The sequence below is a fragment of the Oryctolagus cuniculus genome, chromosome 11, assembly GCF_964237555.1.
Source record: "Oryctolagus cuniculus chromosome 11, mOryCun1.1, whole genome shotgun sequence".
Lineage (NCBI taxonomy): Eukaryota > Metazoa > Chordata > Mammalia > Lagomorpha > Leporidae > Oryctolagus > Oryctolagus cuniculus.
Genome location: NC_091442.1, coordinates 13,905,757 through 13,933,564, shown reverse-complemented (window position 1 = coordinate 13,933,564; position 27,808 = coordinate 13,905,757). Strand labels below are relative to the sequence as shown.

At 54.5% G+C, this 27,808-nt stretch overlaps 1 protein-coding gene and 1 long non-coding RNA gene across 2 annotated transcripts; one reads left to right on the top strand and one right to left on the bottom strand.

The window, feature by feature from the left end:
• Positions 1–1,618: 1,618 nt before the first annotated feature.
• SDC4 (syndecan 4) lies at positions 1,619–22,283 on the bottom strand. The gene is made up of 5 exons (XM_051845000.2): positions 22,127–22,283; positions 10,493–10,631; positions 9,376–9,422; positions 7,128–7,332; positions 1,619–3,586 (listed from the first exon to the last, which is right to left on the bottom strand). Exons 1-5 carry the CDS (start codon positions 22,187–22,189, stop codon positions 3,435–3,437), a joined length of 606 nt encoding a protein of 201 aa, XP_051700960.1. The 5' UTR covers positions 22,190–22,283; the 3' UTR covers positions 1,619–3,434.
• Positions 19,880–27,808, top strand: LOC138844286 (uncharacterized). Its single transcript, XR_011379863.1, has 2 exons — positions 19,880–22,997; positions 27,157–27,808. It is a non-coding gene; the product is annotated as an uncharacterized lncRNA (long non-coding RNA).

Sequence of the window (27,808 nt, the reverse complement as noted above, 5' to 3'; positions counted from 1 at the left end):
AAGCCACTGCCTGCAGTGCCAGCATCCCATATGGGCGCCAGGTTCAGGTCTGCTCCACTTCTGATCCAGCTCTCTGCTGTGGCCTGGGAAAGCAGTAGAAGATGGCCCAAGTCCTTGGGCCCCTGCACCTGCATGGGAGATCCAGAAGAAGCTCCTGGCCTCAGATCAGCCCAACTCCATTGGGGCCATTTGGGGAGTGGACCAGCGAATGGAAGACCTCTCCCTCTCTGCCTCTCTGTAACTTTCAAATAAAATAAATAAATCTTAAAAAAAAAAAAAAAAGCTGGCAATGGCAGAACACGGGCGGAGGAAGAATCACACGGTGACCGGAAAGCAGGCCACAGGAAGCACCTGCTTGTAAAACCAACCCTCTGCTCCCTAGGGCGGGGCCCGCTGAGGCCTAAAGACCTCCCCCGAGGCCCACCTCCCAGATGCTCCACCTAACAGTAATCCATTCGCCTTTCACCTAGGGCCTTGGGGTTGGAACATCAGCAGGAGTTTAGGGAACCAAGGCGTGTCCAAGCCGTAACATAGGGAGTGAGTGCGTCTGCTGCCTCGGGAAACTGGCTGGGTCACACAGAAATGGCCCAATTTCATCCAGAATCCACTCTGAGCCCCTGCTCGTGCCCCTCCCATCAGTTCTCCAGATAAACCAACGCGCCGTGCAGGGCTGCACGGCCAGTAACGAGGCCTCCGTCAGCTGCCCTCAGGAGGACTTCCAACGAGTCTTGCCTCCTGCTATCCCCACCCTGCGGGTTGCTCTGCTGTGAACAGGCCGGATCTGTGCAAGGTCCGACTTCCAGGCCCTCCTAAAGGGTGCTGGAGCCCCCGCCTGGCTCTCTCGATCACTCGCCCTCGGAGCAGCCAGCTGTCACGTCATGAGGATCAGCCCCACTCAGTGAGGAACCGAGGCCTCCTGCCCACAGCCAGCACCACGAGGCCAGACACGTGACCAAAGCCTCTCGCAAGTGGATCCTGCAGCCTTGACCCACATCGTGACCCAGAAGCACCACCCAGCTAAACTCCTGGCCCTCCAAAACGCCGTGAGCTAATATTTACATAGCCTTGAGTTTGGGGGCAACTTTACCCAGCCGTAGATAACTGGTTTGAGGGCCTTCTGGAGCTAACACCACATTCCTCCCCAGAAGGACAGATGCTATCAGCACTTACTGAGCACTGACGAAATGTCCCCATCGGAGTTGCCCTGGGAGGGGCCCCGGAGGCCACGCAGGTGACCCGAGTGAAGCCGGTGGCGGCCGTGGCCGGGCAGAGGCGTCAGCTTTCCCAGCAGCTCCCACGTGGTGCCACGCAGGTGGGCACTTCCCCAGGGAAGTGGAGTCCGGACTCCACTAATGAGAAATGTGCTGATTTCTGTACGTGGCAAAACTCCAGGGATTTGTGTTTGTGTTTCAAGACATGATGCCACCAGGGCACATGGTCCGATGTCTTACCGCATCTCCGGCTCTTCCTTGCCTCCTTACCTCTGCCCCACACTGGTTCCCCAGAGAATGTTTGATCAGGGTAACTGCTCCCTGCGCCACTAAGACCAAGCAGTGCAGAGCCCGGAAAAAGGATGGATGACTTGTTACAAACTTCAAAATGACAGAGGCAGGCAATCTAGAAAGTATCAGGGTTTATTATCTTTTTATCAAAAAAAAAAAATCAGTAACAGACAACAGTATGAGAAATGGCTACACAGAGGGGCTCGCTCCAACATGGCACGAGGAAGTGGACGCAAGGGTAGAAGAGGACCCAGCCAGCTGGGACCCCGGGTTGGGGTGTTGGGGGGAGCCAAGGACTGCCGAGTGCAGCGAGGGAGGAGACTACCCCCACCCCAGCCAGTGGGGTCAGAAGACACAGTGGCCCAGGCTAACCCACCAAGCCTCTCCTCTCAGGAGATAAGAGCCTGATCAGCCCTTCCCCCATGGCCTCCCCTTGCCCAGGGGGGACAAGGGTCATCCCAGAATAGCCTAGGCCATAACTGGTTAAGCCAGTTTAGTTCCTTCCAATAGGTGGAAACGCTCACAGCTGCAGCCACACGTGGTGACAGACAGGATGTGGTCAGTGCAACTGTGGTTGGAAGTGACCTGAATCTCAACAGCCACATGTGCGTCCTGTAGTGGACAGCACAGCCCTAGAGCTTGGAGGGAGCAAACCAAAGGAGCCCAACTGGGCCCCCAGCAGAAGGCAAAAAGGGGGCAGAATCCGCACCCTCAACTCACCCAGCGCAATCAAGAGAAGGCACCAAGAATGGGACAAGAGAAAGAGGTAAAGAAAATCTAACCAGCCACAAAAACACTCACTCAACCACCCAGCCAACATCAAACCGGAAATACCACACTATCTCCTGAAAAAATATATGTATCTATTTTTCTAGAACCAAGGAAGAAGAATATATTACAAGGACACAGGGACAAATACCCCACCATCCCCTAGGTTATATCTTGGGATTCGCTCAAAAAATGACGTCTCAGCCAAAGCTACTTCTTAGAGGAAGCAGCTCCAGAAAGGCACTCAGTCATGAACAGGAGAGGGTGAAATACTGAGGAAGGAGGTTTAAAACCAGGAGAGAAGACAGAGGAGAGGCCCTATCTGAAGCTATAAATAAAGTAAAAAATAATAATAATAAAATCATATTTCCATCTCTTTTCTCATTTTCAAGAACCAAGAAGAAAAAACCATTAAATACAAACTTAGCAGGTGCTGGGGAAATGTGCAGGAGTGAAGACCACGTGGGCACCCCCACGCTCTGGCCCGGGCAGGGGGACTCTGCACAGAGGAATGAACCATTAAAAACACACACGCATATTAAAAATAGATTTACAAATATTCTACAAACCCATTTCGGCATGAACTTTCAGCTCTTCTCCCCTCCCTCCCTCCCTCCCTGAATACAAAAGGTTGATTTCCAAAAGTCACTTGAAATTGCTTAGAACGGCCCAAGGCGCAGCACAGCGATCCCGCTGTGGGATCGTGGGTACCCACTGATGGACACAGCTCAAGGTGCGGGTGGTTTCCGTGCCTTCTCGCAAGTCCTGGAGAGATGTGAAAGGGCGGGGGGAGGAGAGGCGGCTGCTGGGGGCGCTCCTCCAGCCAGGACTCTCACAGCGCCCCCTACCGCCCGGCTTCAGAGGAGCTCTGGAGGACACCTGCGCAGAAAAGCCTGGTCCAGATCCTGATCTGGAACTTACAAACCGATCCAGTCCCAGGCTTGTCTTCAGAAAGGCCACGTTTTTCTGCCGGGGCAACCGAGTCTCGGAGAATCAAGAAGAACTAGGCAAGACAGTAGGAAGACTTTGCCTCTTCTGCCATTAAGGTCACCGGAGCCGGAGCTACTGGGACGTCAGTGTTCACCTGGCCATCCTCAACCCTAACGCTCAAAATCCTTCGGCTTCCCTCCCCGCTGAAAGCCAAGCCGGGGCTGGGAGGCCGCTTCAGGCGTAGAACTCGGTGGTGGGGGCTTTTTTGTAGATGGGCTTCTTGCCCAGGTCGTAGGTGCCCTCGTCCTTCTTCTTCACGCGGTACAGCAGCAGCAGGATCAGGAAGACGGCAAAGAGGATGCCCACGACGCCGCCCACGATCAGAGCTGCAGGGCGAGAACGGGAGGTGAGGCTGAGTGCCACGGGCCCCTGGCGGAGCCACGCCCCTCACGGACTTGACCCTCAGGTCCCACCCCAGGGAGGAGAGCCGCATGCTGGGCCACCGGCAACTGCAGGGCTAAAGCGGCCAAGGCCTCTTCACCTGTGCCTGTGTCCCAAGCACAGGCCGAGCACTGAGCGGGCAACAAGGCAAACGGCAGGCTGTGGGGACCCTCAGACAGAGGGGGGGCCTGCACGAAGTTTGCGGGGAAACGGAATGGAGAGATCAGCTGACGAGGTGCAAAAAATGGTGAAATCCACACCTGGTGTTTACGTAATACCCATTTCCACAAACTTTCTGAAGACCTCTTGTAGGCATCGGTCTCACCATTTTTTGCTCCAAAATAAACCTGCTAATCCGTTTCTGGGACCTGGCGCTGTGGTGTCGCTGCTGAAGCCTCTGCCTGCAACCCAGGCGTCCGTAGGGGCACTGGTTCAGGTCCTGACTGCTCCATTCCTGATCCAGCGCCCTGAGGATGCACCTTGGAAAGCAGAGATGGCCCAAGTGCTTGGGCCCCTGCATCCATGTGGGAGACCCAGAAGAAGCTCCTGGCTCCTAGCTTTGGACCAGCCCAGCTCTGGCTATTGTAGCCATTTGAGGAATGAACCAGGATGGAAGATTTCTCTCTAACTCTGCCTTTCAAATAAAAAATTAAATAAATCTTTTTTTAAAAAAAAAGGTGGAAACCATAGCAAGTTTCTCATACATTCATCGAGAATTAAATGAATTTATCTACTTGAAGTATGCAGAACAGAGCCCATGCCCACGACTCATTCATGTAAGCCCGTGTCGTTTTCTTCCGTGTCCCTGACACACGGACTGGGGCCGGCACAGCAGTAAATGGTTCACAAGTGACACTGGTGTTCAGCTCAGAAAGCAGCACTGGGCTGGAGTCGGGCAGGTGTGGGCTTCTAACCGTGGGTGAGGGCTGCTCAGCCCACCGTGCAGGTGGCCTGAACGACCCATTCCTGCTTGTTGGGGGGCAGGGATGGCTCATGGAATCCTTGCTATGGCCAACTGAGTCCTCTAACTCAGTGTTACTCAGGCTAAGGAGATTAACCGTCCATCCCCGCACACATCACAAATCCACGCACACAGTGGAGGCTGAGTGGCCCAGAGGGGCCCACATGGAAATCCTACAAAAAGGCAACTCAGAGGCCCCTGGAAGGTGCCAGGCAAAGCACTGGACTCTCAGGCGCCAACCCCAGTCCTGACCCTCCCCTCCAGCAACGCGGCTCCTCCCTCGGGCCCTGCTCGGCGCTGGGACTCCCCACAGAGCCACATCCAAGCCGAAGCTCAGGCCACCACTTCCTGGCCTTATGACTTTGAACAAGTCCTTTTGGTCTCAGTTTCAAGTTGTTGTGGGGACTCAACGAGGCGCACAGGAATCTTGAGGCGATGTAATATGCACCTCGGATCCCTCGCCCCTCTGGTGCTGTGTGGAAGCTACCGGAACGGATGGAGGCTCCCACCTCACTGGGCTGAACAAGTAACTCCTCACTAAGGATCTCATCCCTGTATGAGTCCCAAATGCAAGAGGAGAGAGACAGCCTGGCTTCAGTTCTTCTCTGGCCACGTGATCCAAAGCCTGGGCCTCGGTTTCCCCATGTGTAAGAAACACAGCCGCTTGGGAACAGCGCTGTGTTGTAGCAGGTAAAGCCACTGCCTGCAGTACCAGCATCCCATATGGACGCCAGTTCAAGTCCCGGCTGCTCCACTTCTGATCCAGCTCTCTGCTATGGCCTGGGAAAGCAGTAGAAGATGGCCCAAGTGCTTGGACCCCTGCACCCACGTGGGAGACCTGGAAGAAGCTCCTGGCTTCAGATCGGCACAGCTCTGGCCACCATAGCCAACTGGGGAGTGGACCAGCGGATGGAAGACCTCTCTCTCTCTCTGCCTCTCCTCCTCTCTCTGTGTAACTCTTTCAAAAAAAAACAAAAAAAAAACAAAACAAAAAAAAAAAAAAAAACAAAAACAACAACAACAACAACAAAAAAAACACAAAAAACAGCTGCTTGGACTAAAGCAAAGAAGCTTGTTGATCAACACCAAGCCTGACTGACACCTAAAATCTACAAGTGTGGAAAAAGGTGGCAAATCAAAAATCTGCCACCTAAAAAGCGAAACTCTGATTGGTGACAGACGGCGGAGGCTTCACCTCTGAGGCACAGTCTGGAGCCTCCAGGGGCCCCTCCCACACCTGGGACACCTGGGGTGGGGAAGAAAAAGTGAAAAGAACATTGGCTCGGTACCAGGAGGCCAGGGTCAGGGCTAAACTGGGCCCAAAGTCACCTGGGGCTACAGGCCAAGGGAGCCAATGATTCATCTGTCCTGGAGAGAGGCAGGATGTCGGCTTCTGCCCAGGGCTCTTTCCCTACACCTCTAGCCTCCGTGGAGCTGCTGGCCCAGCTGTTCCCAGCAGACAGGAGTTACCCAGCATGGGCCCTGGGCACCCGCTCTCCAGGCCAGCTCATCCACGGCCTGGACACCTACGGGACATGGGGCAGGCACTGTGGCACAGCACGGTAAGCCACCGCTCGGGACACTGCTAGAGTCTCTAGTGCCTACTCCGGTTCCAATCAAGCTTCCTGCTAATGAGCACCCTGGGAGGCACTGATGGCAGGTACTTGGGTCCCTGCCACCCACATGGGAGACCCGGATGGAGTTCTGGGCTCCTGTCTCTGGCCTGGTCCAGCTCTGGCTCTTGTAGGCATTTGGGGAGAATGAACCCGGAAACTGAAAATCTCTGTCTCTGTCACTCTGCCTTTCAAGGAGATGAGGACACATAAACAAACATTAAGAAAACAACAACAACAACAGGGAAGTTGTCTTGTTTCTTTTGACAATGTCTTCCCATCCCCAGCTTTGGGGACCCCACCTATACCCGGCGGCAGAAGAGGGAGGCAGCCAACACTGCAGCTGGCAGCCCCAACAGCCGAGGCTGTCACCTGGTGCCAGACACTTAACCCTCCGGCCTCAGTCCCCTATTCAGCCCCATGAAGGTAATCTGTGTCTCACGTACTGGAGGGTCAGTGAAGATTCAAAGACAGACAACCCAAACAAACCTGGACAGCCCTGTAGCATTTCCCAAAGTCTCCATATTTCAGTTTTCACTTTACCAACTCAGGGAGGGGTCACTGTGTCCATTTGACAGACCAAGAGACTGAGGCTCATCTTATTCAAAAGCTTCCCAGCCAAGGTTAATAGATGGCCAAGTGATACAGCAGGGAGTGGAAAGCCTAGGAGCCTCTAGCTTTCAAGGGAAATTAACTTTTAATCATTAACTTCCAAATGCCAAACCCCAGCGTAAGTGCTTTGAAAACCAAGGGACAAGGGCCTAAGGCAAGGCAATGACTCCATGTCTGCTCTGGATACACAAGCCTTCCTCCTCCTCCACCCACACAGCCAGGGCCTCCCTTCCCGGGAAGCCGGAGGAGTGGAAGGCAGAGGACTTGCAGTCCTGCCTCTTAGAGGAGCATGGATCTTACCTGCCAGGACCTCGGTCCGCTCCAAGATGCTGCTGCTCTGGGCAGTGCTGGACATGGACACCTTGTTGGACATGTCGTCGTCGTCGTCCCCCTCAAAGGGGGAGATCTTCTTGGGGACAACCTCGTTCTCCCCCAGTTCCTTGGGCTTGGTGGGAAGCTGGCTCCCAGGCCCAGCATCCTCAGGGATGCGGTTATCTAGAGGCACCTGAGTGGCAAAGCAGGGACAACCAGTGAGCGTGGTGAGGGCAGCATCTGGGGCAGGGGACAGGGGACGGGGACAGTCAGGTGGAGAGTCTGGTTCTCTGGCTGAACCATGTGGCCCTGGGGCAAGAATCCACAAGCACTTCCATGATGCCACCAAAATCCTTATCCTCTGTTTTTCTAGGACAGTCAGCTCTCTGCACCCATGGGCTCTGAATCCAAGGAGCCAACCATCTACAGATCAAAAATATTTGTGAGACTGGCGTCATGGCGTAGCGAGTCAAGCCACTGCCTGCGATGCCGGCATCCCACATGAGCACCAGTGCGAATCCTGGCTGTGCCACTTCCAATCCAGCTCCCTATTAGCGCCTGGGAAAGAAACCCAAGGACGCTTTCCAAGGGGGAGACCAGGCTGCTGCACAGGCCTGGCCAAGCCCTGGCTGTCACGCCATTTGTAACTCTGCCTTTCAAATAAATCTTAAGAAATAAAAAAATTTGCATCTCTACTCAACCTGTGCACTTTTCTAATAGTATGTATATATAATAACTATATAGCATTTACATTGCACTATATATAGTAAGGACTCTAGGGATGACTGAAAGTATACAGGAGATGTGTAGACTGTATGCAGATATTACACCACCACTTGGGACCTGAGCATCCATGGATTCTGCCATGGGCAGGGGGTCCTGGAGCCAACCCTGAACAGATACTAAGAGACGGCTGTGTATCTGTCCCAAGTGGGCGATAGGTGTGACCAAGGGCACACTCTTACTGGACGGATGTGCAGGGCAATATGGTGTCTGCCCAGGGCCATCTGGGTACTTACAGCATCATTTGTGGGCCATACAAAGAAAGTCATCAACTTAAATGTGAGGTTTTGTTTTTAATTTCCAGTCCTGCCTGCAGCTGCCTTGGCCAGGGACAGGTGTTCTACAGTAACTACTCTGGAGCCAATTTTGCAAATCCTTAGAAATCGCTTGCCCTCTTCGGCAGCAGTTTTGCCTCTGGGACTGTATCCTCCAGAGCTACACACACAAAAAGTGTGTATAAAGATGCTTACTGCAGGGACCGGCGCTGTGGCACAGCGGGTTAACACCCTGGCCTGAAGCACTGGCATCCCATATGGGCGCCGGTTCAAGACTCAGCTGTTCCACTTCCGATCCAGCTCTCTGCTATGGCCTGGAAAGCAGTAGAAGATGGCCCAAGTCCTTGGGCCCCTGCACCCATGTAGGAGACCTGGAAGAAGCTCCTTGCTGACTGGGGATCAGCCCAGTTCTGGCCATTCAAGCTATTTGGGGAGTGAATCAGCAGACAGAAGATCTGTCTCTCTGTATCTCTCTCTCCCTCCCCCCACTATATATATATATATATATATATATATATATATCTCCATATATATATATATATACACACACTCTATATGAACTCTGCTTTTAAAATAAATCCTTAAAAAATTTCTTCAAAATATTATAAGCAGCTTTTCCATTAGTTAGGAGAATCAGATGTACTTTCATGTAGTCTATAAAAGTGACAAGAATGGGGGCCGGCATCATGGTGTGGCAGGTGCAGCCACCGCCAGAGACACTAGCATCCTTAGTGGGCTCCAGCTCATGTCCCAGCTGCTCAGCTTCCAGTCCAGCTCCCTGTTGGTGGCCTGGGAAAAGCAGCACAAGATGGCCATCTAGGGGGTTGAACCATCAGATGGAAGATCTCCCTCCCTCCCTCTCTCTGTGGCTCTGATTTACAAAACAGAAAAATGGGTCTTAAAAACGGAGGGGAGGGGTAAAGAATGCTGTAATGGTGACATTGAGTGAAAATGTGGTACACAGAACTGTACTTATAATTGGATATCAGGGTGGAGAAACAGCTATAAATGCCAAGAAAAGGGGCTGGTGTTGACAGCCTGCCTGGGACCCACCGTTGTTCCCAGGGCCACAGATACACACCCTGGTTGCAGAGGCGTCAGACCCCTTGCCGCAGGGCTGTGTCTTAGGCCCATCGACAGGTGTGTTCTAGAGGAACAAGGTGTGGAGAGCTGCTTACCGAGGACTGGACCACTTCAGGGAAGGTCTTGGGCTCCTCCGCGTCATCTGCAAGGCCAGAGTGGCTGAGTGAGCATGAGGGCCGTCACCCCCAGAGGATGACCTCCTAAGCCATGGCTGCTGGGAGTCCTGCCTTACAACCAGACCCTAAATGCTCAACGTGCAGCAAGTGAGGGTTCCTGCCTGAACCTCAGTTGCCACATCTGTAAAATGGGGCTAAGACCCGAACCCGTGAGCTGGTAGCTCGGGCAGCTGCTTTGTCGGATCCAAACCCTTGCCTGTGAAGTTGTGACCCAGAAACCACCCAGGAGCAGGGCAGAAATGCAGCATTTCAGGGCTCACTGCACCTTAACAAGATCCTCACGGTACTGCTTGATAAGGAAGATTCTAACTGCAGTACTCAATCACATATTGCAATATTAAAACATTTACTGGGTAACGACATAAGGTGATTAATTTCACTATCTATAGGCATCCCGTATTGCATTGCATACAATAAGATTACTTAAACACACATCTGAGTGCGTGGCATGTGTGCCAAGAACCTGAAGTCAGCTCAGTGCCCACAACACTGAAGTACTCTCATCATGACTTCCATTTTACAGATTAGGAAACCAAGGCACAGAGTGGACTATGTGACCAAAGCTCAGACCTTGGATGTCAACCCTTCCTCGCATGTATCTCAGCAGCTGTCTGGACCAGAAGCCAAGGCTAGGAAATCAAAGACGACCATGAGTGGCACCAGCCCCACGAGGCCTCCGCCCCTTCACCCACCCTCACCCCCCACTGAAGCAGGGTTTCGGTTCCCCACCCGCTCCTCTGCCCACACTTCTGAGCTGGCACTTTTCGTTTCCAGGGAGAAGCTCTCTATGGGTCCTCCCCCGCCTTGACCTTAACCTTGACCTTGCTCTCCACCAAAGGCCTGAGCCCACGAGGATGGGTCAGGCTGGTTTTCAGGAAACACAAGTCCAAACTCCCAGCACAAACAACTTGCCTGAGAAGGTCTGACGTGGAGGAGGGACACTGTCGGAAAATTCCCACTAAAAGCCAAGCCCAAGGTCACCCTCCTTGTTCCCTCCAGCCCCATGCCCCAGGCCTGCCCCCCACGTCCTCCTTACCCAGGTCTCCGGAGCCAGACAGCTCAAAGTCACCAGGCTCCTGCCCGGGCGCCCCAGCATCCTCGTCATCTGGTAGCGCCCCAGAGAAGTACCGGCCTTCCAGGAGGTCCTGCGGGTCAATCACCTCCGTCTCCCGGATCTGGGATGGAGAAAGGAGACAGCATTGGCCAACAGCCCCACCCAGTCCCTACAGCAGCCCCAGCCCCCAGAGGGGACCAGGCCAGGGTCTGCAGAGCTGGGGCCTGGACCCCTCTTTGCCTCTGACTTGCTGCGTCACCGCGTCTCCACAGGCAAGTCTCTTTCCTGATCTGGGCTAAGACAAACAATAAAGGTAGTAACAATCAATCATTAATACTATAACCAGGCACCACTTACTGAGCACATGCTATGTGCCAGGCCCCATTCTTCAGCTCTGACGACATGCCATTAACTCATCTTACAATCAAAGAGACTTCACATCATTTTCTTTTGGGAACACAATGGCAGGTGCAGGAGCAAGGACTGTACTGGGGGCTGCCTGGCTTCAGAGCCGCACAGGATGCGATGCTCCTGGGTCCTGTGATACAGCGGGAGCTGATTCACACGGGGCAGGGAGTGGGCTGCGGGCTCTGGTCTGACCCAGTCTGGGGCACCTTTCCCAGATGAGTCAGACTGAGCTGGGACAGACAGGGCTGGCTCACCCACACCCCGGCCCAGCCCGAGATGGGGCGCTGCCCAGAGCTGGTGACTCAAGAGCACACTTGTGTATTGGAGAGTGTCGTCTACCCAACATCTGCCACAGACCAGCTGTGCTGCCAGCTTCACGCAGGGCACAGGGGGACACAGCCCCTTCCTCCACCGTCCATCTACTCCACACCTGTTAGTGTCACTTGGCCCACACCCCCGAGGACCCAGCTGGTCAAGACAGCCTAGGTCTACCCTGACCAAGCAGCTTTCCAAAGGCAAGCGACAGGGGTTGGCACTGTGGCACGGCAGGTTAAGCTGCTGCCTGCAACGCTGGCTTCCCACATCAGAGTGCCATTTTGAGTCCTGGCTGCACTGCTTCCAATCCAGCTCCCTGCTAACGCACCTGCGAAAGCAGCAGAAGATGGCCCAAGTGCTTGGGCCCCTGCCCCCACGTGGGACACCTGGCTCCTGGCTTTGACCGGGCCCAGCCCCAGCCATTGCAGCCATTGGGAAGAGTGAACCAGTGGCTGGAAGATCTCTCTCTCCCTTCCTCTGTCACTCTGCCTTTCAAATAAATCAGAAAAATCTTAAAAAAAAAAAAAAAAAGAAAAACAGAGGAATATTTGGATGCCCACTCTGTCCACTAGCTTCTAGAATTGGACGGCAGCCCTGAGCAAGGTTCATTATCTCATTAAATTGAATATGAAAATATGAAGTGCTTACTATTTGCCAGAATAATTAGGGTTTTTGTTACACACACACACACACACACACACACAGTTCCAGCAAGACTCTCTTCTCCAGGTTCCAGAACTACAGGAGGCAGGGGCAGGTCTAGAAACACAAAACACCAGCTGGAGACTCTGGGAGTCGGGTCCCTGCCCCCAACTTCCGCAGAATTGGACAGCGACATCCCCAAGGTCACATGGCCAGCTAACTACACTGCAAGGCCAGGTCTGATTCTGATGGCCCCTGACTGCCTGTCCAGTGGAGACCGCCAGGGACACAGTAGGAGTCTGATCAGGAATATTTGTCCAGTCTCAAAGGAGAGACCCGGAAGAGCTGGGTGGGCCAGGTTCCTCCAGCACTCTCCCCACTGGTTTCCCGGGAGAGGAGGGCAGAGGTGGGCGGAGCCTCTTCCCTGGCCCTCCTCCACCCCCACCCCACCCCCCGTGGGGGGCAGGATGCTGGATTCCAGGAGGGGAGCAGGGCCAAGCTGGGAGGAAGGCACTGGGCAGGCATCCCTCTCTGCCCCGGGGTGGGCGGGGGAACCTCTGCTGAACGCCTGGCACACACGGAGCAGGGAGCCAGAAGGGGTTAAGCACTGGTTAGGGATGACTTCATGACTCGGGAATCAGGAGTTGCTGAGCTGCTGGTGCTGGAATTCCAGCCCCCGCACACAGCCCCAGCCTGTGGCTTTGGTTTGGCAGCAGCGGGGAAGGTTCCATGTGCAAGTGCCTACACCTGGGGGGTGGGGGGGGACTGTGCTCCCACCCTCATCTCCGGCCACAAATCCCCCTGGGGGTCAGGACCTCCCTGGCTTCCCAAGTGACAGGACTTACCGAAGCACTTAGTGGGAAGCAGGTCTTCACACTGGACCCCCTTTTGCAGCGGTGACTCAGATGGGAAAGGCCCTGGTTTGATGCCACACAGGCAGAAAGTGGCCAGAGTGGACCAGAACCCGGGCATGAGTCAGCTGGCTTTTCACCACACACACATAAACATGTGCACGAACACACGTGCACACAGGGCCACCAGCCGACTCCAGGCTGTCCAGCCAGGAGACTGGCCACTTGTTGACCTGGCAGTAGGGTGTGGGAGCTCCAAGTCCTCAAGGCAGGGACTGGGGCTCCTCTCCCGGGCTCAGGGACTCCTCCACACCCCTCCCCTGCTGTGGAGCGCTGGTCCTGCCCCCCACCCCCAGCCTTCCTGGTAATGTGTGATGATGGTGAGGGATGTTTCCAAACAGCCGTGGGATTAAGGGCGCACATCGGCTGTGAGCAACCTCTGTTTCCCATCAGAGAAATGAAAACAAGAGAGGAGGTGAGGAGCGAGGATTCTGCAGCCCAGCCCCGGGCTTATTCATAGCTCTGCCTCCTTCGGGAGGCCCAGTCATCCCTGTGTTTTATCAGGTTCCCAGAAGGGCAAGTGAATCATTGAAGGTTGCAGGTTTACCATCTTCTAGCGCTACGCTGCGGGAGCCTCCGTCTCCCTCCAAGTGGGGGCCTTGGGAGGCGGTGCTGGTGGCAGACACAGGGAATTAAAGTGTGCTGCCTCGCTAGGAGCACCCTCTGCCCTCTGGGCCCCTTCTCTGCCCATGACCACTCACAGAGGAAACTCTCCGCTGGGCAAGGCAGGGCCTGGGAAGGCACCAGCATGCCTCCCTCCCAACGCTCCCTTTCTAGACAAGGCCTATTCAGTCTGGGTGGCTTTGAAGAGCCAGGCCACCCAGCAGCCAGGCCCAGCCCTGACCAGGGAGGAGCCCCGCCCTGCTCCTGGCTCTCAGCCCAGCCCAGCCCTCCCTGCCCAGGCATGCGTTCACGTGTGCACGCACGCAAAGGCACTCTCCCAAGGCCCTCAGGTCTCCCTGCCTCTCTGTCCCTTTCACAGACTCCCGCCAACATCCCCAGCTGAGCCAGGCAGTGGAGCTGAGCCGCAGAGGCCCCAGCCCTGTGGCTGGTGGGTGCCTGCAGCTAGGAGATGTGGGGGTTCTTCCCCAGCCTATCTGGGAAGAGGTGGGGTTGGGCAAGGTGCTCTTTTGTTCTATAGGATCAAACACCTGCCACCAGAAGGCACCTGAGGCCACCAAGCCGAGCCCAGCCCTCTCCTTTTATCACCGAACAGGTTAGAAAACAACAGACTCTGCCAAGGGCGCCCAAGCAGCTGGCGGTGGAGCTGGACTTGGACCTGGGGCTCCTGGCTCCCGGCTGACGCTGTCTCCTCTCTGCTTCAAGGGTCCTTAGCTGCCCCTAAGGGTCCCAGAGAATCCACAGGCAGCGGCGGGCACTCCACTTACAGTCTCCTACACCTAGTGCTTAAGCCACAGTCAGGAAAGTGGGAAAACGTCCCCTACCCTGTCCCATGGGTCCCCCAGCTTCTGTCACCTCAGGAAAAGCACAGTTGACGATCAGGACTACCCACCTGTGCTGGTCACCCTGATGGGTTCTTTCTCTGTCTCTGCTCATAGAATTGGCACAAAACCCCTGTATGGTGCTCTACCCATTTTGCAGATGAGAAAACTGAGGTTTGGTTGACTCATTCTTCCAGAGTCATACAGCTAGAAGGCAACAGAGCTGGGATTCACAGACCTTTCATGGCCATGCCTTAACCACAGCCAGGCTTCGCACCGAATCCCACCCTTCACCTCTCCACCCTACCTGGACAGTCCACCACTCGCAGTCCAGGCCAGAGCTCCGGCCTCTCCCCAACTCCCCCCAGGAGTAAACAAAGGTGAAAGTGATACTGCTTAAACAAAGAAACAGAAACTTGGCTGGGGCAGCAGGGAGGAGTTCACGGTCAGGGCTTGGTTAACTGTAAACTAATGAGAGGCTCTCTTGGCCTGTTGCCTCCCCCAGCCCAGCCCCCAGCCTGCCACCTCCCCCAGCCCCCAAAGGTCAAAGGGTCAGGGACTTGCACTCCAACCTTCAGGAGGTAGCTACCAGGCAAACCAAACTTATGCAGGAGGAGGAATGCCAAGTACCCTGGGCTCCAACGGCTGGACTCAGAGTGATTCTGGTAAGAGACCCCCAGCAGGCTCCATGACAGTCACCTCCCCACCCTCTCCCCAGATGGGCACAACCTGAGGAACAACAATAGAGTCTCCATCACCGACAGGTGCAAATAAGGCAGATCCACAAGCAAGCTGCAGTCTCCTAACCTTATGAGCCTGAGAATTTCCTTCAGTTCTTAAATCCTCAATTTCCCCTTTTGTAACACCTCAGGAGGATGAGGATTAAGTGAAATGCAGGAGGGATCCAGCCTGGTGCGCAGCAGGTGCTCAAGGAGTAGTGGCTATTATTAACCCTCACGTGCCTGACTAAGGGGATTACTGCTCCAAAGTCGGAGACCTGGGAAGACTGCAGAAGCAGTTCTGTGCTGGAGAGAAGCTGGCAAGAGACGTGGGTGTGCCCCATTGGGCACGTACCTGCCATGTTCTGCATCTGAGAGCAGAGACTTTGACAGCCAATAAGATCCCTCCAAAGTGTCCCAGAGAAAAGGAGCCGGAGGTGGGCAGAGAGGCCTGCCCAAGGTCACACAGCGTCAAGCACCTGCCCAAAGCAGGCAGAGGCAACGAAGACTATTTCCATCTTCCTCCAAGGAGCAAAGGGCAGTGGGCAGATACTTGAAATTCTGTTTGGGGGCCTGGATCCCCAGAGTATTTCCTGACTTGGATTGGGGACAAAAAAAAAAAAAAATGTCCAGGGAACAGTGCTGTGGTGCAAGAGGTTAAAGCTGTCCGCAGCACCAGCATCCCATATGGGTGCCCTATTGAGTCGTGGCTGCTCCACTTCCCATCCAGCTCCCTGCTAATGCTCCTGGGAAAGCAGTAGAGGACGGCCTGAGTCCTTGGACCCCTGCACCCATGTGGGAGACTTGGAAGAAGCTCCTGGCTCCTGTCAGACTTGGGACATCACAGCCGCTCGAGGAGTGAACCAGCAGATGAAAGATCTCTCTCTCTCCCCCTCTCTCTGTAATTCTGACTTTCAAATAAGTAAATAAATAAATCTCTTTAAAGAAAAAAAAAAAAAGCCTAGAAGGCCAAAAATACCACATCATACCAATCCATGGTCTGGTCCCTGGCACCTGAAGGGTTAAGCCAGATCTGGGGGTTGGGGCTGGCTGGAGAGGGGTTCAAATGTCTGCTCTCCCACTGCAAGGTCAGGTTACTCTGAACACAATCGGTCTGGAGAGAGCCAGGCCTGGCATCGCCAGCAGCCAACTTTTCACCAAGCCCCAGGACAGCCCATTCCCACAGCAAGGACTCCGGGATCCCGGGGTGCCAGCTGGGAACTGGGGGGCGGGGATCGGGAGCCTCTGGGAATCCCTCTGCCAGCAGCTGGTCATCACCCTTGTCACTACCCCACTGGCTTATCTTGGGCAACTCCCTCTGGGCCTCGGTTTCCCCACCTGTAAAAGGCCAGGGTCAGAGAGACAAGCCTCCCTCTGTGGTGAGCCTGGTAACCCAACTAACTGGGTCCTGCTCCGATTACCCGTGGAGACAGGCGGGAGGGAGGGGCTGGCTCCCCCTGGGCCTTGGAGACAGAGGAGCATTGAAGCTGGGGCTTGAAACCAAGGCGCTGGGTCCCAAGTCCCTGCTGGATCGGCGAGCAGGCGGCAGGCTCCCAGGACGTAAATAAACCTCCTGTTCTCAGAACAGAGTCCAGGGCCTTCTGGGCAGCTGATCCCATCGACCCTGGACGCTGGCTTCCTGCCCCTTCCCAGCCTCCCCTGCCACCGGGGAAGCCACGGCTCCAGAGCCGGTCAGCGTGTCCCACAGACGTCTCCTGGCTTCCCTGAGGCCAGGAACGTCCCCACTCCGCGTGACCAGCCTAGCCCAGCCCAGCCATTCGCCCCTGCGGGCCCAGTCACTGTTTCCACACATACCAGCCTCTCCCGGCCTCCCCTTTCCATCACCCCAGGTGTCACCTGACTGGCAGCCTCTTCTACTGTGCCAGAGAAAACTGGGGCAGCCCAGCTCCCTGGGCATGAAGGGTACAAGAGGGGGCAAGAAAGGGGGGAGTCCGGCCCGAAGGCGGGGGAGAGGAGGAGGTGGGAAGTGGGGAGGGGAGAGTGGAAGGTCAAAGCCAGAGCTGGATAAGCTCAGGGTGATCTCTGGGGGAGTCCAAGAGTCCTCTGAGAAGGCCTGAACCCCAAGGACCGAAGCCATCTGTTTACACACATTCAAGTGTGCAGACACCGCCTCCCGGAAGCCGACCTCTGGCCTGGCTGAGAACCCTTGTCTAGCCACTAATAATAAACTACACTTAGGCCAGCTTTTACAAGTTTGCCAAACACCAGTTATGACTCTCGAGTGACACAGGTGTTTTACAGGACACTGGGACTCTCGAATCAACAGTGACTGATTAACCAGCTGTGTATCCCTGGGCACGCCACAGAGCTGGGTCGGGAACTGGGGTCTGGTGGCTGTGAAATGTGCCAGCTTTCTAAGCACCCCAGCCTCCTGCAGCCCAGACCAGAAAGGCCCTGGAGCTGCAAGAATGCGTCCAAAGGTCACCGGGAGTTAAAGACAAACCAGCCAAGAAGTCAAGCTTCTGGTCTCCGGGGTTAAACCCTCCCGGGCACTCTCCTCCCTCTCCAGGGCACAGGCAGGGAAAGCTGCCCCCTCCTTGCACTGCACCTTCTCGGCCCCATCTCCCTGCCCCCCAAAGCACTCAGGCAGCCTCCGTGCCCCTTCAACACAGGAGGGAGACTCAGAGTCCCAGCCAGCAGCGTCGGGAGGAGGGGTCCCGGGTACCCTTGGCGAAGCCCTTGCCCCTTCTCCCCCGCTCCCACCCCCCCCCCGCCCCTCCATGCTGCAAGCAGCTTAGCATGGGGCCCCTATAGATCCTGGTGGGAGAGGTGGGGCTGCTGGGAACTGGTTCTTGTTTAAATATAAACTCATCTGATAATTAGCAAACAGCCCACTTCTAAGATAAACAAATAGGAGATTTGGGCTCCGCAGCCCCACCCTGGACCCCTCCCTTCCCACCTTGCAGCTATGGAGTTGGATACGGTTATGGGGGAGGTGAGAGGCTTTCCAGGAGGGGGGGCAGGTGGAATCCTCAAAAGAGCACCTGGCGTCCAGGTGGCCTGGGCAAGGAAGGGCCTTGTCACCAAGAGACACCTCCCCCCTCTCAGGCCTGAGGCTAGGGGGCTCGGAGAGCTTGAGCAGCAAGTCCAAAGCCACGGAGCCAGCAATTAAGAGCCGGAGTTAGATCTGCCCGACTCCAAACCACTGTTTCAGTGCCCTCCTGCCAGCCCCAGGAAGCAAGGAGGGGGTGACAGAGGCTCCTGGAGTCAGATAAAATCCCAGCCATGCCTGCTTTGCTCTGGGAACCCAGACCAGGTGCAGCCTCAGGTTGGCTCTGGGGGGAGGTGGGTGGACAATGCCACCTGCTCTGCAAGAGGGCTAAAGATGGATTTTGAGGACTGGCTAAACTCCGTGCAATGTCAAGGTCCACCCACAGGCAAGGGACTGTGAAGGCTGAGGGCTTCATTGGAGCATTTCCTATATGACCCCTCCCTCAAGGCCGGAGGTGGGGCGGGGAATCCAGAGGACGAGGTAAGACTCAGCAGCCCTGTCCTGCACGGCCAGCACGCAGCCATCCTATTAGCCAGGAGGATGAAAGGAAGTGGGTGACTCAGGAAGGCTTGCCAGTCTGCAGTGACTCACAAAGCACTGTCCAGCCCCTGCCCCCGATTTTAAATATTTATTTCGAAACCACACACACCCCCAGTCCAGTCCGGGAGGCTGAAGGACAATTCCTCCCCACAGGGAGCCGGGGCTGGCAGCTCAGCCTGGCTACCCCAGTTCCTCATTCAGACCCGCTCAGCACTCCAAGTCCTTGGAAAAGCCCTCGGTTCCTAGGAGCTGGAGGATGGCAGGAGCTGAATGTTCACCCCACGTCTCTTCAGAGACTGGGACTTGTTTAAGCGCCTCATCAGGGAGGCCAAGAAAGCGCCTCTCCCCTCCTCAATGGGCAGCAAGAACCCTTCAGAGGCAGTATCCAGCCCTCCTCATTTAAGAGTTGGGGACACGGGCCCCGTATGCTCAAGGTCACCCAGCAGGACAGAAATGTGGCTCTGCCTTCAAACCCAGCAACGTTCAAGGAGGACACTCAGGCAGACGCCGTGCACTGTCAGACCTGGTTCTGACCTCGCCAAGCCACCACATTTCTCAGAGCATCAATTTCTTGCAGAAAAAGGGGCATCACACCCGCCTCCGTGTCACTGGGAGGCATTCCTACCCGGAATGCACACGCTCAGTGCGCCGTTGAGAAACACGAAGTTACGGTCATGAATTGTTATTCATGCAAGCATTTCCTAAGTACCAGCTACAGGACGGGTATTTCACTCAAACAGAGCAGAGTTCCTGCCCTGGGGGGGGGGGGTAGGGAGGGGGCACCTCCCCCCTGCCAGAATGAGGTGGTGTGCCTTAATTCTCCGGGGAAGTACAAGCTTCTCCAAGGTAGGGGAATGCCTTAAATGCTCTTATGGGTTCCACAGTCCCTTTTGAGCAATTGGCACTTAATTATTAATCAAATATCAGAGCTAGCAAGGGCTGTGGGAGGCGTCCAGCGCAAACACCCATTTTATAGACAGGGAACACCAGCCCACTTCCTCAGCCTCATGGGGCCCTCCAAATATTTGCCTGGGGGTTTGATAACTTTCGAGGCCCAGGAGTTGAAGTCCCAGTGGCTCTCAGGGACCACTCAAGACTTCCGCCCCCAGCCCCACTTGGGGGCAATCAAGCAGCGGACTCTCGGGCAGACCAGAAGTGTCTTGAAGTTCAAGTACATCTGGTGGGTAGGGGACACCTCCTCAGAACTGCCCGGGCCTCCGGGCCTCGTGGCCAAGTCAGAGGGCCATGCCCCTGAGCACTAACACCCCTCTGGCTGCTGAGGGATGGGGGGTGGGGGGCTGACTCCCAAAACAAGGCTGCCTTTAATTGGCCAGAGAGGGAGTGGCAAGAAAGCAGATCGGGGGGGGGGGGGGGGGGGGGAGGCTCCCGGCTGGACAGGAAGAACAGGTTTAGGGATGGTAAGCCCGCCAAACAGGACAGGAGAGGGTGCTGGGTACTCAGTCTGGGTCCTGCTCCCCGGAACCTGTGGCAGTATGGGGGAAGAGGGCCACCCAAGGAAAAGACATTCATCCTAACGCTGGGAAGGGGTCCAGACAGCATTCGGGGAGGGGACTGCTGGTCAGAGATTCAGATGGCCTGGGTGCTCTCTGCTACTCCATGTTGGTCCCACTTTCCCTCATCTGGACAGTGGGCACAATACAATCCCCACCATGCTAGGGGCTTTTATGAGGATAAAATGCACCAGACCTGGCATTTGCAAAGTACTCAGTCAACCCTAATGGCTATTAGGGAAACCCTTCTTCCTGGCTTCACTTTTCTCTACCTGCAACAAGAAAAAAAATTGGCACAGGAGATCACCTCTCCCAAGCCCTTTGCAGCCACAGCCTGAGGGGGTGGGGGACAAACCGGGAAGCCCAGTGAGAGGCAGGAGGTCATGACGGTAGCCAGGAAGGGGAGCGCTAAGGTCAGGATGAGAGACTGACACCTGTCTCAGGAAGCAGCTGTCCTGGCTGAGTTCTCCCCCACCAATAGGTGGCCTTTTGCAGGGCTGCCACAGTGCCCTCCCCCAAACCACATCCTCGGACTGCCCCCGGGACACAGCTGTCTGCTCCTCACCCCAAGCACCTGGCGGCTCAGCAGCCCTGGGGAGAAACGGGAGTGTGACCACCCCTCTGACAACTTCAGCAGCCCTCCAGGGCCCCCTCACCCAGGCAGAGTCCCCTTTAAGACCTTCCCACCTGCTTCGCATCAGCCACTTCCTCTGGGGGCCAGTGTAGTGCATAGCACCAGGGAGGCTGAGGACGTGGGTTCTAGTCCTGGCTCAGCCACTGACCTTTGGGCAAAATTGCCCTCAGACTGGGAAGGCGTCACACCCCAGAATTCCCAGAGGCCTTCCAGCCTAAAACCCTAACAGGCTCTAAACCAGCGCTGAGCTGCCCAGGATCCACCCAGTAGCAGAAGCCTGGAAGTTAAGATAAATGACCGGCCACCTGCATTTAAATTGATTCAGCCCCTAATTAACTGTGTGACCTTCGGCTAGTTACTAACCTTTCTTCCTTCAGGACCAGAGGAAGAACAGTAAACAGTGGGGTGTTGTTGGAATTCTGCTGGAGGAAAGAGCTATTAGAAAGCTACTAGAACAGTGCCCGGCACCCTAAGAGGGCTGAACGCTGGATTAAGTCCCCGAGGGCCTGGGATTTGCGCTGCTGGCTGTGGCCTCAGCCTGCCAGGCAGAGACAGCTTTGCCTCTAAGTAGTCCGAGGTCTCTCAAAGCAATTAACTTTAATGATTAAACTGCAAGGCTCACCCGGATCATCTCTGGCCTCCGCGCCCTAGCCCCCAGCCCAGGCTGCCTCTCTCCTGGCTGAGGGAGGAAAGCGCGAGGGAGACCAGCCAAGTGAGAAGGAAAGGTTTCTCCGAGCTCTCTGGGGCCTTCTACCCCCACCCCCTCACCCCAGTCAAGGGGGGCGCTTCAACCTCCTGGGGGGGGGGGGGTTGGCGCCAGCTGGGCAGAAACGAACCGTCTCATTGCAGAGGGCAGAGATTCAGCTTCTGACCAAGCGCCGAGCCTCGGCGGCCCCTCCCGGGTGCCCTTGAAAGGTCAGACTCCCAACTTTCTATGGAACCCTAAAGAAGCGGAGCGGCTCCCCCCATTCGCGCCCAGCCTGTGTGCAGATGGCGAAAGTGAGACGCCCAAGTCGACGGCGGGGCTGCGTCCAGAAGCGAGGCGCGGGCTCAGCTCCCCGCTCCCCGGCATGTGAAACCCCTCCCCCCTTCGGAGCACACGCAGCAAGCCCCCTCTCCGATCCCCAGGCCACCCGGATTCTAGAGCTGCCCTCTCCCGGCACGCAGACCGCGAGGCGGGGGCTTCAGCGCTCCGAGCCTGCCCGGGGGTCCCGGGACAGGCCCGAGGGGGCGGGGGCAGAGCGCTGACACCGGCTTAGTCACGTCGGCCGGGGCAGGCGGCGAGAGCCACGAGCTTCGAGCGCACTGCGCGCGGAGGAGCCAGTCCCGGAGCAAAGTTTCCAACCAAGTTTGCCCGGCCTCGGCGTCCAGGGGGCGGCGGCGCATCCCCCCGCGTGGCCCCCCGCCTCCAGTCCCAGGCTCGCAGGAACAAAGGAGACACCGGCTCGTCTCCCCCGGCCCGGGGGTCCCCAAGCACCTACCGACTCTGCGGCGGCGCCGACGAGGAACAGCAGCAGCAGCGCAAGCAGGCGAGTGGGGGCCATGGTACCGCGGCACAGGGCGGGCGCGCAGACTGCAGCGAGTGGCCCGGGGCGGGCGCGCGGCCCAACTTATAGCGGCCGGCCCCGCCCCGGCCAGGCCCGGCCCTGCCCACCCCCGCCCCCGCCACCCGCACCCCGCCCGGAATTCCCCCGCGAACACCGAGCTTGCTGGGCGCTGCGCCTCCCGTTGGGGCTGGAAACCCCGAGGGACCCGCCCGTGCGTGCCGGCCATGCTCCCAGTCAACCCCAGTCCTCCCCTCCCGGAGCCCCTGGACATGCCTGCGGCAGACCCCACTTAACGGCTGGGGACACTGAGGCCCGGGGACTGAGGACTGGCCCCGCTTCGTCCGTGTAGACCAGCCTTCAGCGCGCCGCCGGGTGGCGGACGACCGACCTCCCGTGCCGAGTGTGACCCCCGGTGGCGCGAGCGGGGGTCTGCCGGCTCCTGCAAAGGGCGGCGTTTTTTCAGTGCTAGCGGGTCTGACCATCTGCTGCGGACCCTAAAACCCCGGCGTGCCGGCTCACGCGCCGCCCCAGCGCTCAGAGGAGTGAGCCTGGCGGTCTTCTAATAAGACGTTCTCTGTGGACCCTGAAATTTGAATTTCCCATCGCCTTCACATGGTGTGAAAAATGATTCTTTTGACTTTTCCCCCCAACCATGTAAAAACGGAGAAAGCATTCCAAGCTGGGGGCTGTACTGAAGTCCCGGATGGGCCTCAGACTTTGGCCTCAGGGTGCCTGACCTGTTTGAAGGGCTTTTTCGTCTTCCAGATTTCGAATTTTCCGGAAGGTTTGCCGGCTCTGAGATCTGGTCTGTTCTCCTTTCACAGAAGCCCTCATCTCCTCACAGTGGGTGGAGAATAGCCAGGATTCGAACTGCTCAAAGCATCTTGGGAGTGCTAGCACAGGAGCTGTTGGAGATGGGGGGGGGGGGGTCTTCTTATGATCAATCAGGGTACCAGGATGCATAGCCCCGTCCTGCCCACCCGCCTCATCGCGGTTCTTCATCCAAGGATGCAACACTTGATGGAAAACACCTGTATTTGGGGGGAGGGATTTTGTTTGAACATGTTTAGGCTTTTTTTTTTTTTTAAAGATTTTATTTATTTATTTATTTGAGAGGTAGAGTTACAGACAGTGAGAGGGAGAGACAGAGAGGTCTTCCATCCGCTGGTTCACTCCCCGCAAGTGGCCGCAACGGCTGGAGCTGAGTGGATCCGGAGCCAGGAGCTTCCTCCAGATCCCCCACACTGGTGCAGAGGCCCAAGCACTTGGGCCATCTTCCACAGCTTTCCCAGGCCATAGCAGAGAGCTGGATCAGAAGAGGAGCGGCCAGGACTAGAACCCATGTGGGATGCTGCAGGAGGAGGATTAACCTACTGTGTAGGCTTTTTGCTTGCTTGCTTGCTTGCTTGCTTTTTTTTTTTTTTTTTTTTTTTGTCCTTTTATCTTTTTCTTGTCCAGAATCCTTAAACAATACTATGTAAGGATTATTTACATAACATTTACATTGCACTGGGTATTTTAAGTAATCTAGAGGTAGTTAAGTATGCTGGTTGGTGTGTGTAATTTATATGCAAATACGAGTGCTTGAGCAGAGGGGGTTTTGTCTTCTGCAGGGTCCTGGAGGCAGGCAGTGCTCCATAGAAAAGGACCACTACATTTCTTATGCTGGAATGTGGTTTTATTTGTTTAAAGATTTTTTAAAAGTATTTTTAAAGATTTATTTATTTATTTCAAAGTCAGAGTTACACACAGAGAGGAGAGGCAGAGAGAGAGAGGTCTTCCATCTGCTGGTTCACTCCCCAGATGGCCACAATGGCTGGAGCTACGCCTATCTGAAGCCAGGAGCCAGGAGCTTCTTGCGGGTCTCCCACGTAGGTACAGGGGCTCAAGGATTCGGGCCATCTTCTGCTGTTTTCCCTTCTTCTATTTTCCCAAGCCATAGCAGAGAGCTGGGTCAGAAGTGGAGCAAGTCAAATGGTTGACAATTTTGCTTTCTACAAGACTTGAAGGAGAGCCTAATTAGTTGTCAACAAATACATCATTTTGGGGGGCCGGCATTGTGGCATAGCAAGTAAAGCCACCGCCTGCAATGCTGGCATCCCGTATGGGCGCCAGTTGTCCTGGCTGTTCCACTTCTGAAAACAGCTCCCTGCCCAGGTGTTTGGGCCCCTGCCACCCACGTAGGAGACCGGACAAAAGTTCAAGGCTCCTGACGTGGGCCTCATATGCAGAGTGAACCAGCGGGTGGAAGATAGTTCTCTGCCTTTCACATAAATGAAAAAATCTGTTAAAAAGTAAAAATGGTTTTTGATGGTAGATCGCTATGGGATTTTAGCTGCCTGTCATCACATTGCTGGAACAAGACTCCTTCTGTTCCCACCAGCTTCTCTGAGTGCAGAAAGTTTCAGGCTACTCAGCAGCCAGTGTTCTGCAGTTAAGTGTTTAACACTGAGCTGGGGACAGCAGCGAGGACAACTTTGTAACATTTGCCAAAGTCTGTAGTGTAAATACTTCCCCCGTGGCTGATCTCAGGTTACTAATGAGATGTCACAGGTCATGCAGGTAGGAATGTGGGCATAGCTAGCAGTAAAGTGCAGTGAGATTATTATAAAGGGGTGAGCTCTAAATATGGATTTCCATTGTTTTCAAAATAATTTATTCAGAGCGGACTTCTGGCTTGGGACATTCCTGTATCAGAGTGCCCAGGTAGGAGTCCCACCTCTGCTTCCATTCCAGCTGCCCATTAATGTGCGCCCTGAGAAGCAGCTGTGATGGCTCTGCCACCCACATGGGAGACCCAGTTGGAGTTCCTGACTCCTGGCTTTGGCTGGCCTAGCCCTGACTATGCAAGCATTTCGGTAATGAGCCAACAGATGGAAGATTTCTACCTTTCAAATGAAATGAAAATAAATAAAAAATTAAATAATATATTTAACTATACATTTATGTAATTTCATTCTAAGTAATAATTTCCTTAACAATCAACATGGAAAATTCCCAAAAATTGACCCTCATGAACCACTACAGACTGGCTTGACAACTTTTTTTAAGATTTATTTATTTGAAAGGCAGAGTTACAGAGAGAAAAGAGGCAGAGACAGAGAAATCTTGTACCTACTGGTTCACTCCCCAGATGGCCACAACAGCTGGAGCTGGGCCAAGTTGAAGCCAGGAGTCTGGAGTTCCATCTGCATCTCCCATGTGGGTGCAGTGACCCAAGCACTTGAGCCATCTTCCACTGCTTTCCCAGGTGCATTAGCGAGGAGCTGGATTGGAGGTGGATCAGCTGAAGCTCAAATGGGTGCCCATATGGGATGTCAGTGTCAGCAGCTTACCCACTGCTCCACCACACTGCCCCCATTCGCATATGTTTAAATGGATAGTTACAAGTATCTCATTGCTTCAGCATTTAATTCAGTTGGACACATTGAAAAGAATGATGGAACCATTTTATGTTTAAAGTGCATAAATGTACAATATGCAGGAAACTAGAACCTTTGCAACTATTTAAACTTTTGATGAAAAATGTTAGCTGTCAACTAAAGAAACTGTGCCAGGGAATATATAGTGTTTAAATAATCATTGAGAAAGTACACCAGGAAAAATGCGGGGTGTGGCTCATTTAGACAGTGGAAATTGTTCCATAAAACTGTCCCAGTGCCCTGGAATTAAGACATTCATTTTCCTTTCTCCAAGTTCTGAGACTCTTCTTTGAACACATGTGGCATATTTGAGTGTACTTATGGATGGAGTTATGGGGTTTCAAACTGGACTCCTTGGAGGCCGGACTTACATGAATGGTCAGTACTGTAGGGTATGTGTCTCCGTGTGCATTATTCTGGAGCAAGGAACTTCAAATCCACAGACCCACAAAGAAGTCCTGACCCCAAAGAGTTAAAAACAATTTGACCAAGAACTGAGGTTCTTTGAGAAGTTCTGTTGGATTCTTCCTTGGCTTCTAGAAAACAGAATGCAATAGTCACAGATTTGTAGTAGAACTGAAGTTCCCAATTTTCTGCATGGGGCGGAAATACAATAATAATAATAAAAGCCAACCAAACAAAATGCACCCAGTGTTTAGGGTCAAAGTCCCAGTTCTAGGTCTTAACCACTTGGCGGAAAGTTTGAAGATCACTCTACTCCTCTGTGAAATGGGAACACTTCCCTTGTGGGCATTAGGAGAGTGGAGTAAGGCGGTGCGGCAGGCATACAGCAAAGCCCCCCTATGTTGGGGCCCCCGCCCTTATTCTCCACCCCCTGACATGGGGTCAGTTTGGGGAACCTCGTGAGTCAAACGTGATATAGCCTCCTCTGGTTTCCTTTCAGGCCAATCAAAATGATTCAGGTCCTAAAAAGGCACCCCCCAACACACACACACAAACATACACACGCGCCCCAGGAAGCTCAAAAAGGAGCTGAGTCCCAGCCTAAAACCAGGGTGAAGGTGTCCCCTTGTCTCAGACCTCCTAAGCCAAAGTTAACCCAGGCTGTGTGCATCCTGGAACGTGCAGACACCAAGTGCAAGGTGCTACAGGCACCTCCCCTGGAACTTAAAGTGCTCTGTCTCCCCCTCTCTGGGGAGGCATCCTCCTCTTGATAGAGATTGAGAGCACAGGCTGCAATTCTGGCTTGTGTGGTCTGGAGCAAGACACGAGCCCGCCCTGTGCCTCAGTTTCCTCATTTGTAACTTGAAGGTCATTATAGTTCTTAACAGCCTAAGAATGTGGTGAGGAAGATGCTTAGCACAATCTCTAGCACATAAATGTTATCAGCTCTTGTAGTTAGGAGAGGTCTGGGTGTGGAGTCACTCTCTCCCTAGCAGCTCCCTGCACACAGTAAATAACCCGTAGTCATATCACCACTGTCAGAACACAGAGGGCTGGGGACAGGGGGTTCTCTCTCCTGGAAAAGTGCCAGTCCTCTTTGGTCTCCCTGACTCCTTGCAAATCTCTCTCCTTGTACAGATAATGACAGCCTGGAGTTTCCAGAGGCTGTGGAATGTCCAGCCACTGCCTTGCATAACCACAGAAACGGAGAACAGCAGGGCCAGAAGGATCCTTCTAGACTGTTCAGTCCCACAGTACCTCCATTGTCAGGCGACAGAGAGCCACGCACCAAGCAAACCTCCATGGAGGGATTTTGAAGACTTCTAAAAATAGCCCCTCCATCAATTCTTTGTTTGCTTTGCTTTATTTTTTCTTCTAACATTTTCCTTACCTGACATCATGCATTCATTTTTTTTTTTAATTTGCTTATCATCTTCTAGTCCCAGCAGAAGTGAAGTTTCATGAAGGTGGAGACACTTTCTTGTTCATGACTATATCCCTAGCACCATGCCCGAGGTTGGGCACAGGTTGGTGTTCGATAAATGTTTGCTGTGTGGATGAGTAGAAGACTGCCATTGGATGTTTTTTCCTAGACGCTCAGGCACAGTAATGCACTCCTGTGGCCAATGATCCAACAGACAGCTGGCGAACATCTTGTGTGTGAGAGGCGTTTTGATAAACCCTAGTGAAGGAGACACTGCCCTTGCTCTCAAGAGGCTCCCTAGTGTTACAAATTTTATGAAAATTGTGACTTTGGTTAATAAAATAATTTGTAAAATTAAAAAAAAAA